Source organism: Telopea speciosissima, chromosome 4 (genome assembly GCF_018873765.1).
Source record: "Telopea speciosissima isolate NSW1024214 ecotype Mountain lineage chromosome 4, Tspe_v1, whole genome shotgun sequence".
NCBI classification, from domain to species: Eukaryota; Viridiplantae; Streptophyta; class Magnoliopsida; order Proteales; family Proteaceae; genus Telopea; species Telopea speciosissima.
This window is the reverse complement of record NC_057919.1, coordinates 16003904-16023713: the sequence shown is the minus strand read 5'-3', so window position 1 is coordinate 16023713 and position 19810 is coordinate 16003904. Positions and strand designations below refer to the sequence as shown.

Genomic DNA, 19810 nt, shown 5'->3' with positions numbered 1-19810 from the left:
CTCTGAACCCAGAACATTTAGGATTCACAAAGACACATGTCATTGCCCTACACACATAATATTTTGGCCTTTTAAGATTCTCATAGAAACTGAGAACCAATTAAAATGTCCAAAATAATTTGCATATCTGCCAATCTGAAAGTAGGGACACAATCCACTGCAAAGTTGTACTAAGGAATGTCCCAAGCACAACACAAAGTCACAAAGAATAGAATGGTTGTTCCATAACTTGACCCAAACCAAACATTAGTCAAGGCACTCAAAACTAAGGCTGAGTGAGCGTAAACTCATAGACCAAACCTAAGTCAGTTTGGTAAACTCAGTTTATGCAGGGTGACACTGTAAGACTCAAATAGACATCCTCTCACACATGAAATAATGAATCTAACTTCATGCATGTATGTTTCATAGCAGACAGAGTCACAGAGAACAAGTCAAGCCTGAGTTGGATGCAGTTGCACAACATCTCAGTCCAAACCCAACCTGAGGTCAGGAAACAACAAAATAACTACATCTTAAGATGCAGTTGTCAGCAGAGTTCCTGTTGAGTAGCCCAAGTTGCACCCATATGAATCCAAGACTTCCTCAACAATATGCTACTTAATGACGCACGTCAGGAACAAGGAAAGCAGGTCTATTTTGTTTAAGAGAACATGTATCGTACCAGATTACATCACTACTTCATAGATGTATAATAAAAGAATCATGTCAAAAGACTCAAAACACACCCAAAAAATAAACAAATCATGAAAGTTACTACTCCTATCTAGTGCAAAATGCATCTCATAGTCAGAACATCCAATTTACCTTGGAATGTAAGATAAGACACCCATCTGCCTAACATTACGCTCATTCCTCTCAATCTGGTGGCAAGCTTCATCAACAAACTGCAAACACAGAATTGTTATATACAATAGTGGAAATCATTATATCAAGAAAGTCTAGAAGAGAACCAAGTAATAATTTATCATAAAGGCCAAAGCTTACCCGGCTGAACTGCATTGAAATTCTTGACTCTAGGTCATCAAGCAAAAGGCGTACAAATCCTGCTGCATCAGCTTTCTGACCAGAAAGATAACGCTCTGTAATTCCATGCATTGATATGCAGCGTAGAGGATCAATCTTGTATGCCCAGTCCACCACAGCATAAAAATCTTCCTAAAAATGCATAGAAACAGAAAATGTTTCACTAGTTAAAACTTCTAAAACTCTCCTGAAAGAACATTAGAGACACCTAATATTGCAGACCACTATACAACAATAAGAAGTTCAAATCATTTACAAGGGGTCTTTTTGTTTGAATTTCAAGACAAAAGTTCAACAAGAAGTTTAGAGCCAAGTAGCAGCATCAGGCCACCAGAATCACAAGTAAATGATGGTTGTGCCATAGCTAGATCAGATGCCATATCTATCTTAACATTGTTTGCTTCCCAAAACCAGCTTTCCTTTTTCTTTTCTTCATTTTTTTTTTTTTTTTTGGGGGGGGGGGGGGTGTTATCCTTCACTGTTTCACTGTGGGAAGGGGCTTTTTGGGGTTTGGCAACTTTTTCTTGGATGGTGTAGAAGAGGTTTGAGTCTACACCATTGTAGATGAGGTTTAAAGTCACAAGGTTGCTCCATTGTGACCAAGTGGTCACAGGTTTGAGTCTGGAAACAGCCTCTTTGCGCAAGCAAGGGTAAGGCTGCGTACATTATGACCCTCCCCAGGCCCTGCAGTGGTGGGAGCCTCGTGCACTGGGTATGCCCTCATCCATATGTGTAACATACCCACATCTCAATGAATGGAAACCAACCCAATAGTAAAGCATTTTTTATTTAAAATACAAATATATTTACACCATCACCAATAGATAATCATAATCAAGAAACAAAAAATTTTAAATGAGGATAAATTCTCCAGCAAATATGATTCCATGCCCATGAGGCAAACATTACTTGGATCCCATCAAGCAAGTCCTGAAGACATTCATTTAATGTGCCCAGCTCCCCCGAAGTTTTACCTGCAAAGTGAATCATGTTAGAGCTTTATCAAGTAGTTTCACTCACTAAAACTAAAATACAAACACTATGGCAAAGTTTTAACTTTGCTGAGTTCCTACTGAAGAACACATGAGAAAAATTACCAGCTTTGCTGTCGTTGTCATCAATGTCCATGATGCCCAAATCGTCAACATTTACATCATCATTAGATCCATTTTTGTTCCCATTGGCAGGACCTCCAGGTGGAACAAGTGCAGGAACTTCAAAGCACATGAAATGTGCAAAGAATGAACTCTGACATTTGAGCAAAGGTATCAGATCAATGTCTCAAGCATCACACTATATGAGAGAATTTTTCAAAATACAAGCAGAGAATCTGGAATATAACCTCATCTACAAGAAGGGGTATAAAAATTGTAAGCATCTTGGCATATGCATCAGAAACATTGGAAGTGTCTGCATTGTTCACAGTCTGATTGGAACCTGCAGATGCTTCAAGCCAGACTGTTGGATTTCTTGATGCCTTTGTGCTAGCACGAAGCTCATTGGCAAAGTCTCGGGCCTGTAAATGAGCAAAGACTGTCAACAAGAAGGTATTTGATGTAACTGCATTTTTCCAAGACAACAAATATTCTTAAAATCAATACCAGATATCTCAAGTACAAGATAACAATGAAAGTAGTTCATGACATTTATTTCGCAATTTAGCAACAGGACAAACCATAAAGGGCAATTGGAAAGGCATGAATCAATGAGAACCAGAGTCAAGAGAAAGCACTATCAAATGTAGGCTGAATATACTTTCAAGGTTGATACACTCCAGATGATGGTAAGACGAGAAGGAACTTTCCAAAAGTGGCAATTAAATTATGTTGATAAATTTTAATATCACAGCATAAAACAAATCACAAGACCCCATCCAGACAAATTGCATTAAACGAAACTATAAAATTCAACTGACGATAGCTTGTTAGAATTAAAATATATATATTTATTTATTTATTTATAAGGAAGTGGCTTCAAGATCATTGAAAAGGCAGAAAATTGTCCCCTAACCTCCCGGCGAAGAAGCAAATTAAGGGAGCCACAATAAGCTTTCCGCAATGGGCCCAAGCAATTTTTATCGAGGCTCTGGCATTAGTTCAAAGAACCACCCAAAAAAACAGAATCAGAAAGAGAATGAACCAAGGATATCAGAACTCTATATGAGATCACAGTCTCTGTCATAAGGTGAAACCTTTAAATGTTGCAGAAGGCGTGCATATGTCCTGCATTTGTACCGCAGGTCAGCATGATCAGGCCTCTTTAACTGTCCACGCTGCGCACATCGAAGCAGATCAGCAGAAGTCAAAACTTCACCACTTTTTTTAAAAAAAAAAGAACAGAAAAAACTTTGATAATTTATTAGGAATTATTTAGCATTTAATGGATGATATACCTGCGAGAAGTAACTCTTATCGCCTATCATAAAATCCACCAAACTAGCAAAGTAGCTTCTCAAGAATTCAGAAGCTCTACGTACAAATGTTGTTTTTAATTTTTCAAGCTCCGCACGCTTCTCTCTAACCTGAATGAATGCACTCCCATATTTAACAAGACCATACCTCACAAGAATCATTCAAAAAACAAAATGCAACAAGGAGGCAATCAAATGCCAGAGCAACTTCTGATGATTAATCAAGAAATTCTAGAACATTCATGACAAGATCCACAAATAACCCAAGATTTTTTGGCTCAACAGATTACCACCAATTCATCAGTGAGCAACAGACCATAAAGGAATAATTTTTTAAGTGGCACAAGAAGTAAACCACAATGTTTGCACATTCATACGCACGTGAATCAAAACTACACAGCAGCCAAGCCACTGCAGAAAATAGGCAGTACTTTATCAATTAGCAAAATAAGAAAGAAGTGCTAAACAATTGTTTACGAAATTAATTATTTGGGCGTCCTGCATGAGTTTCTAATCTGCAAAAATGGACCTAATGAAACCCAAATTAAACAAGAGAAACAGGATTTCTTTTCTAGGCCCTAATCAGTCCCACCAACAAGCAAGTCACTTTAGGGTTACCATTGAACCTGGCCCTGGGAGCTGCTATTGAAGGCATGTTCATCTTTATTTAGTTGTCAATATTAAATTTATGGGAGAGGGCTCTCTTATCAAGCGGCATAGTGAGTGCAACAATGAGGAGTGACGGAACACTTCCGTACATGAAAGGCAGAGAGGTCATTTCATGTGAAAAGAGAGAGAGAGAGGGTGCTAGTGTAGCCTCCGCAGTCAGCTCAAAGAATTTTTTCCCTAGATTTATTTCAATTTCCCTTAGTAAAAATTTAGTAATTCTGAGAAAATCACCATTAGAGCTATTTGGTGTTACATTTAGGTTTGATTGGGCCCATTGCATTTATGGAATTCCTATTTGGCTTTTAGTACCGAATTTAGTCAAGTTTCAAGCATGGTTCAAGGTCTCGGTTTCGGACCTGGTTTCGGCAGAAAACCGAGTTGGGCCGAGATCTCATTGAGTTGGTGCTTTTTTTTTTTGTTTTAAACTCGAAGCCAGGTTTCGGTGGGTTTTTGACCTAGTTAGATCATGAAACTTGGTCAACAGCCTATTTGGGCCATTTAAGCACAATGGCACTATCAGATTTGAAATATCAAAGTCCAAATAGGAGTTTGACTTTGGACCCTAGGTTGGTAGGCTACGACGTACTAATAGGCCCTATTCTACACATAATTTAGTATTAGAAAGCATACAATTAATGTAAAATACCGGGTTAATACCGAGATCTCGAATCGATGTTGTTTCCTTAACTCGTCCTCTATCTCGTCTCAGACCTTCAAAAAACTGAGATATCTCGGAGATCTTGGCGAGACCTCGTTCCATGGTTTCTTATGAAAATTGATCTTCACAAAGCTTTTGACTCTCTCCACTGGGACTTCATTTGTGATGTGCTCTCCCAAATGGGCTCCCCCCCCCCCCCCCCCAAGGCTTTTGTTCGTTGGATTTATGCATGTATCTCTTCCCCCTCCTCCTCTATTCTTGTCAATGGCTCCCCTGCCAGGTTTTTTCACTCTAAAGTCAGCATCCGCCAAGGCTGCCCTCTCTCCCCCTTTCTTTTCTCCCTAGCTTTGGAGGTCCTCTCTAGGAGCCTCCAATTCAAAACTGACCTCCATATCATCTCCCGTATCCCCAAATGCAAGCCTATCAACCTCACCCATCTGGCCTTTGCAGATGACCTAATGATTTTCTCAAAGGTCTCCCCATCCTCTATCTCTGCCATCATGGATTCCCTCTGTCTCTTTGAATCTCTCTCGGGTCTCCACATCAATCTCCTCAAATCCAAAATCTCTCTCTGACATCCCAGGCTCAGACAAAGAGACTCTCCTGCGTCTGACTAGCTTCTTTATCGGATCTCTTCCAGTTAAATATCTAGGCCTCCTCATAATTCCTGTCAGGCTGTCTAGCCATCACTGCACTCCCAAGCTAGATAACATCCGTAAGCGTCTTCAGCTTTGGAAAGGCAAAATCCTATCCTATGTTGGTAGACTTGAGTGCATTCGTTCGGTCCTTCAAGCTTCCGATACCTATTGGAGTGGTATCTTCAGTATCCCTAAAGCCACCATCAAGGCTATGGAGCGCATCTTCTGCGCTTTCCTCTGGAAAGGGACTGACACCTCTAAATTCCTCCACCCTACCAGCTGGAAGTCCATCTGTCTCCTCAAATCTGAGGGAGGTCTCGGCATTTGTCGCATTCATGACTCCAATACTGCGGGCATTCTCAAGCTTATTTGGAAAATCTTCTCCCGTTAGGATTCCATCTGGGTCAATTGGGTTTACTCCCACCTCCTCAAGACGGACTCCATCTAGACAGTCTCTATCCCATCTGACTCCTCTTGGATATGGCGTAAGATTCTCTTACTCTGTCCCCTCGCCCTCCGCAGTATCTCAATCTCTATTGTTGATGGTTCCGCCACCTCTCTTTGGCTTGACCCTTGGCACCCTTTAGGGGTCCTCCACAATATCTTTGGTCCCAAATTGATTTACTCTTCTGGTCTCCCAAAAGCCACCCCTCTCTCCTCCCTTATTTCTCTAGGCTCTTAGACCCCCCCCCTTCTCTCTATCCCACTATCCTCTCCCAAATCTGGTCATCCCTCCCACCCCTTCATCCTTCCCCTTCACCCCCTCATGCGGATAAGGTTATTTGGCTCCCTTCCCCCCAATGGCCTCTTCACCCCAGCTCAGCCTGAAATTTTACTCGAGACCCTAGCCCCAATGTCCTTTGCCACAATTTAATTTGGTTCAAAGGCCATATCCCTCGCCACAACTTTACAGTCTGGAGAACCCTTAGACTATGCCTGCCCACCCAAGCTTTCCTCATTCACCGCAATATCCATGTCTCCCCTTCTTGTACCCTTTGTTGGAATGGTCATAAAGACCTCCCCCACCTCTTCTTTGCTTGCCCATTTACCTCCCCCATCTGGAAAAGCCCTTTCCTCGATCTGGCCTCATAGCAGGAGAATCCTTTCCTTCGAGCGAGAATGGCTCTGGCTGGACATGACTTTCTCTGGGACCTCTATCTGTGACACTATTGGGAAGCTTGTTTTTGGCGCCGCTATTTACCATATCTGGATGGAAAGGAACCTCAAGAGATGGACTTCCAACTCTCCATCTTTTGATTTGATTTAGAAAGCCATCTCCTTTGACGTGTCCTCTAAGCTCAATTGCATTCGTCATAGGCATTTTTTTGATATCCCAAGGAATAGGCATATTGTTGTATCCTGGGGTCTTGATCTGTATCTTTTCCAGTCTCCCACCTCTGCGTAGTTCAGGTTGATTGTTCTCCGTCCCCCCCCCCTCCTTTCCCCTTTTCTCTTGTTTTTCTTGTATATTCCCCCCTCTTTTTCTCCCTGCCCCCCCCTGGGGTTCGGTAATATATTTATTTACCAAAAAAAAGGGGCATTTCTTACACATTTTCAGCAATTTTATGGCAAAGCCTTAGACATGCCCTTTTTGCCCTCCTCTTCTATCTTCTTGTTCTTTCATATCTACTCTTCTTCCTCTCCAGTCACTGTTCCCAACCCTATTAAGTATCAGATTTCTTCTTCTATATTATGTCCTTGTATTTGTTAACAGTCTCTCTGCGAAGCGAGCGGGGATAAGGTTGCATATATTATGACCCTTCCCAGACCCCGCAGCGGGAGAGCCTCTTGCACTGGGTACACCCTTTTTATTTGTTAAGGGCCCCAATAATGTGCACAAATGTTCAGGTCCGCCTGCCTTTTTCTGCCTCTGTTTAACACGGTTGAGACAATGGACAAAGTTTAGTTTTCTTAAATGGTCTGACTGCTTATGAATTAAGGTATCTTCTCTGATCTTCTTATTTCTACAAAAGTTACTGTTCATAGGTACTGTTCATAATCTCATAACACTATAACAGTGCTTAATTCTTGTTCTCCCCTCTAATGTCTTCTATTTCTTGAGCCCTAATAAATTTTAACCTATATTTAACCTATTTCCCACCACCATTCCTTGTAGTTCAGCCTAAGAAAATCCATAACCCTAGACTGTGCTGCATCAATCTTACATATAGCAGGCATGGTTAGTTGGATCTGAGTTTTCAAAATAAGTATTAGGACTCATAAATCCTAAATTACTTCATCAATGACCGCAGATCTATCATGGACATGGGTAATTGTACTTAAGTTTTCAAATTAAGCATCATGGCTCAAGCCCTACGTTACAAGGTAGAAATCTCTATCCATGTGAGATTTCACATTTTCTCCAGTCAATAACTTAAAAAAGAAGGCAGGAAAGAGAACATACAGCTCGCATGTTTGCACAAGCAGCATCCAAATTAGGTACTTCTAGTCCACGTAAAGCACCCGTTAGCCATTCACATGCTTCAATATTTTGAAGCATGTGTGTGTCATCAAAAGAGCCGCCTGTTAGACATGCTGCATACTGAAACCAAGAGATGGAATTAGAAGGATTTTTACCCGTAAGAGAAAAGTTAAAATGTGAGTGAAGTAGAACCAATAAACACTTGATGAACCCATACAAATGCAAGTGATACACCATCATACCGCAGAAGGAACACGCAACCGTTCAAGAAGTATATCAAGCTCCGCAATAAGTGCTTTATTATTTACAGACTGCATCTCCAACTTATTATTCCGAGTTTCTATCTGGGTATGGCAACAGAAGATGGGGAATTAGACAGGTAATTGACAGCAATAAAAGACCATGTTTTTTTTTATAAATAACAATTTTCTTGGAAGCTATAAAGTATAGAGATACTAGTAGAATACTGTTACAGCCCCAGTGGAAGAGTATATATATATAAGAGAACCAAAATAGAGATTACAGAGCATAGATTGCCTACAAAGTAAAATATATCCAGCTTCCATGATTATCCATAATTAAGAAGCACAATCCTGGAACAGCCTCTCTGGAAACAGGGGTAAGGCTGCGTACATTTGACCCTCCCAAGACCCTGCTAAACGCGGGAGCCTTGTGCACTGGGTACAGCCTTTTTTTAAGAAGCACAATGCTAGCACAAAACCCCACGTAAAATATGGAAGTCCAACTGCTTGACCAAACAGAACAATTCCAAGGGAAAGCTTTGACAGTATGGATTGATAATCCATATGAGATCCATTAGTGGGAAGCAGTCAAATAGAGAGTAAAGACTAAAGATATGAAAAAAGAGGAAGGAAAGAATAAAAAAATCGAGTGGCCCAGGGGGATCCGGAAACGGAAGGGGAAGCCTATTTACATCACTAACCCCACTTAGAAAGCCAACGGAAGTACATGCCTGGTAAAGTAAAAGAGTGAATGGATACACCCACCATACTGATTGACTTGTTCATCAAAATGAATGTAAAGGACCAACCATCAAACAAAGATATAATGAACACAAGATTTTCCACCAAGGAATGGAACAGAAAATTCTCCACCAAGGAACGAAGAAATTTCCATATCCATACAGATAAAGCAAAATACTGTATTGAAAACTGGAATACATGAACAAAGCTACATATGAATTCGAACATATGGAAACATCTTGAAAAGCATTTGTTAATAGAACAGCATAAATAAGAAGTAACTCTTTATGAGCTGCCAAAGTGACATGCTAGACAAAGGAAAATGTGTTCAACGAGGATATCCTCAAGGACAAAACAACATTCATTCTTCACGCATGAACATGGCCATACCGATTCAATATCCTCTCTCATGTGCCTGAGTTTTACATTAAAAATGCCCAGCCACTCATCCATATCATCCACACATATTGATGCTGATTCTAGCCCCTGTAATACCTGTATGATTCACAAACCCAAAATAATTAAATAGCCCACCACAATGAGCCGGTGACCTACATACAATTACTTTTCTATTTATAACTATTTTTTGTTACCAATCAGAAAGGGAGGGAAAGAAAAGGTCAATATTTTGTCACTGCTGAAATGCTTGACAATAGCAATGAAGACCCAAAAACAAGAAAAATGACTACCTCCCACTTTAAGAAGATATAGGGACATGTAACACAATCATCAAATAAAAATAGAAAGAGAATGACATGTGGTTACAAGGGTCAGCGCACAAGCTTTTTCATCAGTTTATAGGAGTCGCTCCATAAAAAAGAGAAGCGCAAATTTATTGTGAGGTCCAGCCATTTGCAATCCACTAAAAGGCACAGGGCGCAGAGTATTCAGGTCAAATGCTTTGAAAAAGGAAAGCATGTAAGTTAATGCGAGGCATGGCCCAGGATTAAATAGAATGGCCACCAAAGATTCAAGTAAGCAGCCCAAGCATTTGAAACAAGAATAACACCAAAGATGGACTTAAAATCTGAATTTTTTTTGTTTCTTCCATCAAATGCCAGTTACTATAGGATTATGAAGACCAGGCACTAAAAAGAGAATAGATTAAGAAAAGGCTCAATTTCACAAGAAATTAAGTTAATATTAAAAATCCATCCTCCCACAAAATATAAGGTTACCTCCTCTATCAAAGGTTCACTTTCCAAAATGGCATGCACATTTGCTGCTTCCAAAGCAAGAAGTTCTCTCTTCAATCTTTCAGAAAATGCCTCCGCTTCACCAATACCCATGACATAACTATAATCATAGCAACAAGATTAGGATTGATTCAACAACTAGCACAACTAGCAATTAAGTGGAACAGGAAGGGGAACACTACATCTGGATGTACAATTACCGAAGGAAAGTACATCATTCTGTTAGTAAGGATAGGATGTCATTTTTTCACATGAGAACCACTGTAATGTAAGAAGTCGCATGGAGTTTTCAGTAAATCTATTTTTATTTAGGGGCTTATGTATAAATACACATAAGTTGGGTTACTTATTGCAATTACCAGAATTGATTGCATTATAAATATGATACTTTTCAGCCGATTTGGGAAACTTCTTCTCAAATCGGTCTGCCCTTTTTCTTCTTCTTTTCCTCTTTTTCTATCCTTTCTTCTCCTCTTGCAAAAGGCTAGATATTAGTTATTCTTAATCCGATTCCATTGCATAGTATCAGAGCAAGTTTAATTAGTATATCGATTCGGGTTAGAGAGACTTCAGGTGGGACTTGTGGTTTTTGCACCAACTACTGTTTCTTGTGTTCATGATGTGTTCCCTTGTTAGTTGAAATAAGGAAACAAGGAATTGATGTGTCAGTGTAACTGATCTGGTATGTGGACTGATCATGGTGCGGGCATGGTCCGATAACTCATGGGATCTGATTTGTTGTTGGTTATCATTCTTCAAGCAATCTAAGTATTCTACTCCCTGCGAAATGATTTATTCATTTGAACAGTTCTGTCTGTCTGAATCAATTTATGAAAAATCTGTGGTAGCAGGATTTTTCAAAAGGGCATCTTCCAATTGTTGGATTCAACCAATATCTTCTAGACTTGTTCTACTATCAAAAGAGTGGTCAATTGACCTTAAATTCAGGATCATCAGATCTGTTTTGCTGCAGTTTTTTAAGAATCATTCTACAAGTGGGATTTTTCAAAAAGGCAACAGTCCATTTTCAGAATCAATCCATACTTTTGCTGAAAGCCTGAAACAACCACATGCCATCACTATTTGTGATCATCATCAACTTGTCTTCAGAATGATGCGTTCAAGAAAACAATGTGAATTATGTATGGTGTAAGTGCATACAAAAAAGCAAATAGTCTCACAAGGGAACTGGGGAGAGAATGAAATGATACATACGTGCCAAGAAGAGCCTCCATATCCTCTTCTTCAGCTTGTGAAACTAGATCTTTTTCGACAGTTACTGTCAAGTCATTCTCTGTAACAACAGCTGCAACTGGACCCCCATCTTCAGGTTTTGCTTGGTTGGTGACTGTGGGTGTATTTTCCTATACAAATTGTGAATAATAATCAATAGAGTGTTTCTGCAGAAGTACACAATCAGATGATAAAATGCCCATGCTACTACTGCATAAAGTTACATTAAGCTTTGAAAACACCACAACAGAAACAATAATGCAAACAATGTTCAAAATCAGATAAGCAGGCATCCTTCTTTTTCAATAGAATAACAGATTTGTTGGACCAATGCCAAAGAGCAAAGACGTACAGCTAGAAATGCATAGATGAAACTCTTACGACCCTCCCCATAAGGAGGGGCCAAGTATATCCCCAAACAAAAAAGGGGGCAAGAAATATTCAAATCAAAAGAAGCAGCAAAAACTGTGCTAACTTCATAACCTGCCCTATGGACAAAGACTCTCTGATGCAGATTCATCATCGAAATGGGCTTATTTCTTTAGCAATAAGCCTAAGATTGGGATATATATATATATGTTGGGCCTTTGATCCCAAGGGTTTTCTATGTAATAGGCCACTTTAATGAGCCTAAACTACGGGTAGTAAGGTTACATACGGGATTAGTTAGTAGATTTCCTTGGTTAGTGATCATGTGAGTTGATTAAGTGGTCATGTGACTATTTAATTGTTATTTAAGTTGGGCTGGATTAGGACTCTATAAGTCCAGCCATGTTTTGAGTCTATTTCCTTTAGTATTTCAGTTTCCTAGTCAATTTAAGTTACCTAGTAGGATAAGTAATGTAGTCCTAGGTAGGAGTAATCCCACTAGGAGCCAGGGTAGTGGGTTCACCTAACAAGGCTGGCCGATTGGGACAGCTTAGGCTAATTAGGGCAGAATTAGGGTTAGGTTTAGGGTTTCGAGCTAGGGTTTTATTGGGTAATGATGTGCAGGTTTTTAGGAGTCTATTGGTGTAGGTTTGGATCGATTTAGATGAAGTTGGAAATCTAGGGTTTCGGGTTAGAGGCCTTGTAAAAATGGAGTGTTTTCAGGATCTAGGGTTTAGGAGTGGATTTTGGGAAAAGGGTTTATAGGGTATTAATGGGCAGGTCTAGGGGGTTATTTTGGTATGAAGAAGTTAGGGTTTGGATGAGTTACAAAATTCTGCAATTTAGGGTAGAATTGGATTTAGGGTTTTGATGGACAGATTGGGCTGCAACTGAGATCGAGTGGAGGGATAAGGCTGGACAGATTTTGGAGTGAGGCTAGGGTTATGGAAATTGATTAGGGTTAAGTAGAGGATTAAGAAGAGGAATTAAATTGCAGAATTATAAAACTACTTGAATTAACACTGATCTCCAATAGTAGCAGATTGAAGAAAAGATAAGAGAGGACCTCCTGATCTACAAGATGCAAGGAGTCGATTGGAGATCCACCAATCCCTTCACCTTGATATTACTCACAAGGCACACTCACGATGGAGCAAAGGTAGCAAGCATAAAGCTGAGTTTTTATTAATCAAAATTCGTATGTAATGCTGGCCTCCCTTATAAACTTATATAGAAGACTCAAAAATAGACTTAGACACTAAAAAGGAATGGCCTAACCCTATCCCTAACCTATTAGGTAACTTAAACTAACTAGGAAACTAAAATACTAAAAGAAATAGACTCAAAACATGGCTGAACTTATAGAGTCCAAATCTAAGCCAATTTCTATGATGAACCTGCATCAATAAGGAATGTGTTAGGCCTTTCCTTTTTAGTGTAGGAATCTATTTTTGAGTCTTTTATATAAGGTTGTAAGGTGAGCAAACATTGAACACGAATTTGATTAATGAAAAAGCTTTTGTTTGCTGCCATAGCTGCTGCTCTGCTCTGTTGAGTGTTGCCTTGTGAGTCATATCAAGGTGAAGGGACTGGTGGATCTCCTGTTGACTCCTTGCGTCTTGTAGACCGGGAGGAACTGTTATAAGGGATTGGTGGATCTCCAATCGACTCCTTGCATCTATTAAGATCGGGAGGCTCTCTTATCCATCTTCAAAGCTGCTGCTGCCATTGATTATCAGTTTTCAAGTAAGTAGTTTACTGTTACAGCATTCAACCTCCTCCTTCTCATCCTCCAACCTAAACCCTATCTATCCCCATCGATTCCCCTTGTTATCCACCATTAAAACCCATCGATCCATTAAACCCTAGATTCCATCACTTCCCTATTTCCCAAAACCCTAACCCTAGTTGCTGCCCAATTACATCTAAACTACTTCTACTCATCCAAAACGAATAAAACCTAGTTCATTAGACTCCCCTACACCTGCCCAACTTTACCATATAAGATACCTATCCATTACCCTAACTCTAACCCTAAACTTGACCTACAACTCCAATTTTTCCCCATCGAACCAGCAGCTCAACAGGTCCTGGATGTCTCGCTCCTAGTAGGTCTCCTACCTATCTAGAACTACATTATTGTCTATTCACCCCACTCTTGGCTAATGAATCTGCTAAGGAGTTAGTGGACCTTGGATTCCATAAGAATGAGATATTCCTTTGGTTGCAAAGATGCCTGCTCCACCTTACCAAAAGAACCAATCTCCAAGGAATTTGGCACTCTTGGGAAATGCATTTGATAACTAGTGCCAAGTCCCCCTCCATCACAAGATGGGTCCGAGGATGTTGAGCAAAATTTTGAAACTGGATAAATGCTTGAATTTCTACTGTATTTGAGTGCTCTTCCAATGGGCCCTGAAAAACTCATGAGAACGTTGTCCATATGATCACTAAACACACACCCTATTCGTGCCGGCCCTGGATGTCCCAAGCTACTGCCATCAAATTCTCACCAAAGATGTAGAGGGTGCTATCCACCCAAGTACCACCCTCTTTAGCAGACCATGATCTTATTACATTTCCTCACTTATGATGTAATCAAATGGTATGTTCCAGAAACTTTCTTGACTGATGGCCCAATGAGCAGCCCTTGCCATAATTGTCTCACGAATTTGTTTTGAAGACCTGCTTTCCTCCCTGAAAATATGATTGTTCCTTTCTTGCCAAAAACTCCATTTTACCTCCATGAAGGTGTATCTCCACAGAATCTTCCCCTGAATCCAAAAGGGATTACAACAATAAACTCAGCCTTATCCCAACTTAATGGGGTCGGCTACATGGATCCAAACACAAGAAGGAAAACTGAGTTCTTGCACACACACACACACACACACAAAAGAAGCGAGAGAGAGAAATGTAAAATGGGGAATGCCAAATGAAAGATAGTAAGAGAGGGGAGAAGCCCAACCCAGCAGGGCCAGCACGACAGGAGAATCTCAGCTAAATGGGGTCTGCAACATGGATCCTTGCCCTCCAAAAAAGAGTAAGTACAGAATATCAAGAGAAGGTGTCCAGCACACTCCAAATAGACGTAGGACATGATACCATATCTCCTTTATAAAATCACAATGAATGAACAAGTAATTTACAGATTCCACATCTGCTTCACAGAGCAGGCAACCTAAAAGCAGAACAAAAACCATCCAATGGACCAAACTAAATTTCATTGATAAAAATAGGCGTCAAAAGCAGTAGTGGGTCTGTAGACAATCACAAATTGATGGTTCCAACACAAGCTAGCATCTGTGGTATAAATGCTATTACGAGATGAACATCAGAAGTACTACATAGGGCGTATGCAGTGCACGAGACTCCTGCCACTGCGGGGTCTAGGGAGGGTCCTAATGTACGCAGCCTTACCCACTTCGCAGAGAGGCTGTTTCCGTACTCGAAGCCGCTGAGGTCCATCCTATCAGAAGTACTACCAGAGGGACCATATTTCCCTGAGAAGTCTCAGATCAAACATTGCAATACCAAAACCTAAATATGACGATGATCCCATAAGAATTTTAAATCATGTCATTCTTTTATGCTAATAAAACTAATAAATTAGGATCGGACAAGATTTTAAATCATCAAAAAATCTGATCTTACAGTTTATCAACGAAAAAAATATCTTGCAGCACATACTTCAAATGACATTCCATGAAATGTAAGAATAGAAAGATTGAACTCTTGTAAACCAAGGGGTGGTTTCAAGCTATAGTGGAAGGGGATTCAACTTGAAGCTCAAGCAAACATACAGAACGAAGAAGAGCAACTGAGATCGCAGATGAATTGGCTAAGCAGGGGGTGATTAGCGAGTTTGTAATAGTTGTACAGTTTGGGGCTTTAGTATGGTGTCTATTTGATGAGTGTCTTACTCTTATGTACCTCTACGTACCACTATGTATTCCGATTTGCTATCAGTAAAGCTGTAAGTTATCCTCATCCCCCAATAAATATATAAGTAGAAGGACAATAAACATACGAAAGAAAGAAAAAAGAATAAACACCATATATCAATAGAGATTCCATAAAATGGAAGACTAGAAAGACAATAAGCACATCAAGAAAACAAAAACAAATGCAATATTATATTCACCTTAGCCCAAAGTGCCATCTCGACGACATCTATGCCAACAACCTTCGGAAGACGACCCAGAATCTCTTTACACATGTTTAAGATGCAAAGTAGTAGACGATTCCTACAAGAAAAGATAAGAAGGTGAAAATGAAACAACTTAATCTATACATCGAGACTAATGTTCACCATTCGGAAAAAACAATAGAACCATAACATTGCATACAGTTCAGTATAGTACCAACTACCAACCATAGTTCTCACGGCGTCTAGGTGACTCAAGGCGTTGGAAGGGCCCTGGATGCAAGGCGACACCAACAAGGCGTCTATGCGCCCAAGGTGGCCAAGGCACCTGGATGCCTAGGCGTCACCAACTATGGTACCAACCAAAAAAGAATCATGGATACAAAAAAATTAAAATATGGATTCAGAAGAATTCTGTAAGCACAGTAAAGAAGATAATGTGCACCTATCATCAATGTTCCGCATGGTCCACTGAGGGGGGGCAACACTCTGGCTCCTAAGGTTATCAAATCCCTGACATAAGTCAAATCATAAGCCAATCCCAATACAATCAAAACATTATAACTGAACTTCTCATCATGAGTGTAAGCAAAGTTTTCTTTAATGTGGCTTTAGGCAAACTCACTGCATATGTCACCATAATCAAGAATCAGAAGGTAAAAGAATAATCCCACGAGGAAGAGAAAGACATTACCAGCATAAATGTACAGCCACTGGGATCATTTGCAATAACCTCCACTTTGGAAAGATGCTTTACCTTGTACAATTTTGCAGGCTACAAATGCAACAAAGGATTTTCAGAAGGAATCAGTCAAGGCAAGTTTATCAGGCACTAGCCTTAAAGAATACCACTGTAACTTAACTAGCAGTACTGTTATAGGCACTACCTTTTTTTCCTTTTTCTCTTTCTTATTTTTTTATTTTTTTGTGCAGGGAGGGGAGTTGATTCAGGTAATACCCTAAGAAGGACGGCAAGACTGTCTTCCATTGGTAATTCTTGATTTATTATGGTCATTAAAGCAGGAGATTCCACCAGGGCATATGTCCATTTATCAGGTTCAGGGAGTGCTTAGGTGGTTTTTTCTTTCCTTTTTCAGCATATTCAAACATTTATGAACTTGCCCTCATGATCTTTATTAGAAAATTTAAAGGGACAAAGCTTTAACCCAAAAGGGAAAAAGATATGGAATTGGCTTTGGGAGCCATCACTATAAGTATTTCGGAAAAAGAGGAAAGTCAAGGCTTCCGAGGGATGTTCTAAAACATCATAAAAAGTGGCTATGAAGGCAGTAGATAATATCCAGCTTTCGCCACTGACATACAAGGACTTCAAGGACCATTCCGCCTCATCTATTTGCAGATATTGGATTTTTTTTCATGTAATCAGTAAGTTTTGCCAGCTTTTGTGCAGGGAGATGTATAGTATAGAGGACCTTCTTTCTTCCTCTATAAATCTCTGATAGAACCGACTTATCTCCCCCCTCCCCAACAAAAAAAAAAGAACATGTTTATGGACTTATTTCATCTTTTAATTATTGAGAACTTTTGTAAATGTATAAATCTTTTAGGTTAACGATTTTGATTAATGACATTGATGTTTGTAATTTAGATCATGGTATCACCAATAATATAATGGATAAGCCATACTGACATGCAACTGATTCAACATACCACTGGCACAACTTTCTCTAAAATAATACAATTATTAGTAGCCAGTAGATCATTACAACAAGTTTGCATCAAACTTTTGGCAGTACAAAAGATTCCCGAACAGTTTTTTTTTTTTTTTTAAATACAAACATACAACAACGAATGCCTCAAAAACACTTATTAAAAAGATTAATGAATTACCTCAAGGACTCCGCCAGAAGAATATTTCAAGACACGAAGAAAAGCTTTAGTTCTCTGGCCCTTAGATTTGGCTGCATAAATAACTAGCTGTTATGGCCCATACAACATAAACAATATTTGGCAATAAATTCAAACTAATACAAATTGTTCAAACTCATCAACGCATGTTCTTTGACAAAAGAAAGAACAGAACTACAATTCAGGACCTACATGAGACCTTCCTTTTTGTCTGATATAAAGAGCTAGCAGCCTAGCACTTAGAAGATACAGGATAGTAGTAGCAACCAGAAACTCAAGGATTATACAAAAAGCTAGTGTTAGAGAGGTTAGATCCATAGTTGTCAAGGCGCCTAGGCGAACCAAGGCGATCAGGGGTCAAAAACCAAGGAGACACCAGAAATCAAGGCATGACAAAGGCGCTTGGACACCTAGGCGACGCCTTGACAACTATGGCTTACTTAGATCTCACGAATTTCCGAAAAGATTCTAAAAGAAATTAGACTTGACACAAGACCCTTGTTACTCTCCCTTAATCTTTAAGTGGCACTGAGTTGTCATAGTTTGATACCTTCAACATTGATTCCTCAGCAAAATTTCTTTTTTCGATCATTAGACATTAGTTTTATAAGTAGTTATGTTCGTGCACATCAATTTCATCCTAAAGGACCTAAACTACTGTTCTAACAAGTTAAAAAAACTACCATGCACAGTTTTTCCTGCACAATCTGGAAAACAGCTTCTAGGTATGCTTCCTCTTCTGCAATATCCAAAACAATTCAACCTAACAATTGCACAGCCTGCAATAGCACAACTAGGATTTTACCATCTAGATTTTAGGATCTGAAGCACTATAACATTCCTATGGAAAACTTCCAATTTTGCCTTTCCTTTTATAAAACTTCCAACTGTAAGACCACAATTTTTCGTTTGTTACAGCATGAAAGGGTCAAAGTTCAAACAAGACCATCACTGCAGTCTTCACTTCTCACCAAGAATTCTTTTCATCCCCTTCAATTTTGAAATATGGAAATTTAGTTCAATTGATAAGTGAGGACTGAGGATTTATCATTTCCATGGAAATTAACTGAATGCAATTGAAACTGAAATTTGGCTTTTCCTATATTCAATGAAGATTATTCATTATTCTTACTCCGATGCAAACAAAAGGTTCAAAAACATTGCCGTCAATGTATGGATTAACTAAAACCAACTTTAAGTGGCTCCTTGACATTATTACTGCTTCACGAACTGAAATTCTCTACGTGTTCATTGCTGTCAATTTATGAATTAACTAAAACCAACTTTAAGTGGCTACTTAACATTATTGCTGCCTCAGGAAACGAAATTCTCTGCATATGAGCGAAGGAATGTGTTGGCAATGTCAGCTAACATTGTGAACTGGAATTCGTACGGCAGTATTAAATGCAGCTTTAATCAAGTTACTTCACGCAGGTGGATTAAAACAAACCTCCAAGAAAACGAAAAAAATGAATACAAAACTGCCTAAATTTGCGATACATTCAATTTACAGTCAATCATGCCTGATAGCAGGACACCATGAGATCAAACCAGTACCGATTAACCAAAATCTCGCTATATAGAGGGAAAAAAAAGAGCAGGAAATTACAAGGCAGATCAGTTTGCCGATCAATTAAAAGGCATCTAGAAGAAAACAAAGAGAAAGTGCGTACCGGAGATGGCGAGAACTCTAGGTTTGGCCATGTGATGACGAGCTAATTTTCCCGATTTACCCCATATTCCATGGCTCTTCGCAACGCGGATCGACAAGACGACATTCTGTTTGGAACCACCGCCGTCGTTTATAGCGGTTTCACAAGCTCGCCTGAGCTCCTCGTCGTCTGCACTCGATTTCGCCATCGTTACTCTGCACTTCGAGCCTAGGAAAGACAGGTGGAGAGAATCAGATAACAGTGGTCTGCGGGTGTTGGAGGAAAAAGGCTTCAGTCAGGCACCCGACTGCCGACATGAAATGAACTGCGAAAGCAAGGACCCGGCTGGCCACCGTACGGGTGGAACAAATATCAGACGAGGGTACCCCGCAAGCACAGGATATGCCAAAATCAACCGTTGGATTGATAACATGAAGTGATTCATGTCAATATGCCCTTTCAATTTTTTTCATGCTTTTAGGAGCATTCGTCAGGGCTGTTCTTTGAGTCTTTACTTGGTTATTGTGGTTAGAGGTCC

General features: G+C 39.7%; 1 protein-coding gene across 1 annotated transcript in view; it reads right to left on the bottom strand.

Annotated features, from left to right (window-relative positions):
• LOC122658644 (exocyst complex component SEC3A-like) overlaps positions 1-19541 on the bottom strand; it is a 39856-nt gene extending 20315 nt beyond the window's left edge. Inside the window, exons 1-18 of the mRNA XM_043853687.1 lie at positions 19294-19541; positions 17603-17673; positions 16446-16526; positions 16197-16264; positions 15749-15851; positions 11218-11366; positions 9985-10102; positions 9197-9301; positions 8066-8167; positions 7806-7943; positions 3419-3547; positions 3218-3298; positions 3037-3111; positions 2369-2542; positions 2124-2274; positions 1936-2000; positions 988-1158; positions 808-887 (exon numbers count right to left, since the gene is read on the bottom strand). Coding sequence (XP_043709622.1) covers positions 808-887; positions 988-1158; positions 1936-2000; positions 2124-2274; positions 2369-2542; positions 3037-3111; positions 3218-3298; positions 3419-3547; positions 7806-7943; positions 8066-8167; positions 9197-9301; positions 9985-10102; positions 11218-11366; positions 15749-15851; positions 16197-16264; positions 16446-16526; positions 17603-17673; positions 19294-19480 — 2048 coding nt within the window. The 5' untranslated portion in view covers positions 19481-19541. The remainder of the gene's footprint in view (positions 1-807; positions 888-987; positions 1159-1935; positions 2001-2123; positions 2275-2368; positions 2543-3036; positions 3112-3217; positions 3299-3418; positions 3548-7805; positions 7944-8065; positions 8168-9196; positions 9302-9984; positions 10103-11217; positions 11367-15748; positions 15852-16196; positions 16265-16445; positions 16527-17602; positions 17674-19293) is intronic.
• Between the last annotated feature and the right edge of the window lie 269 nt (positions 19542-19810).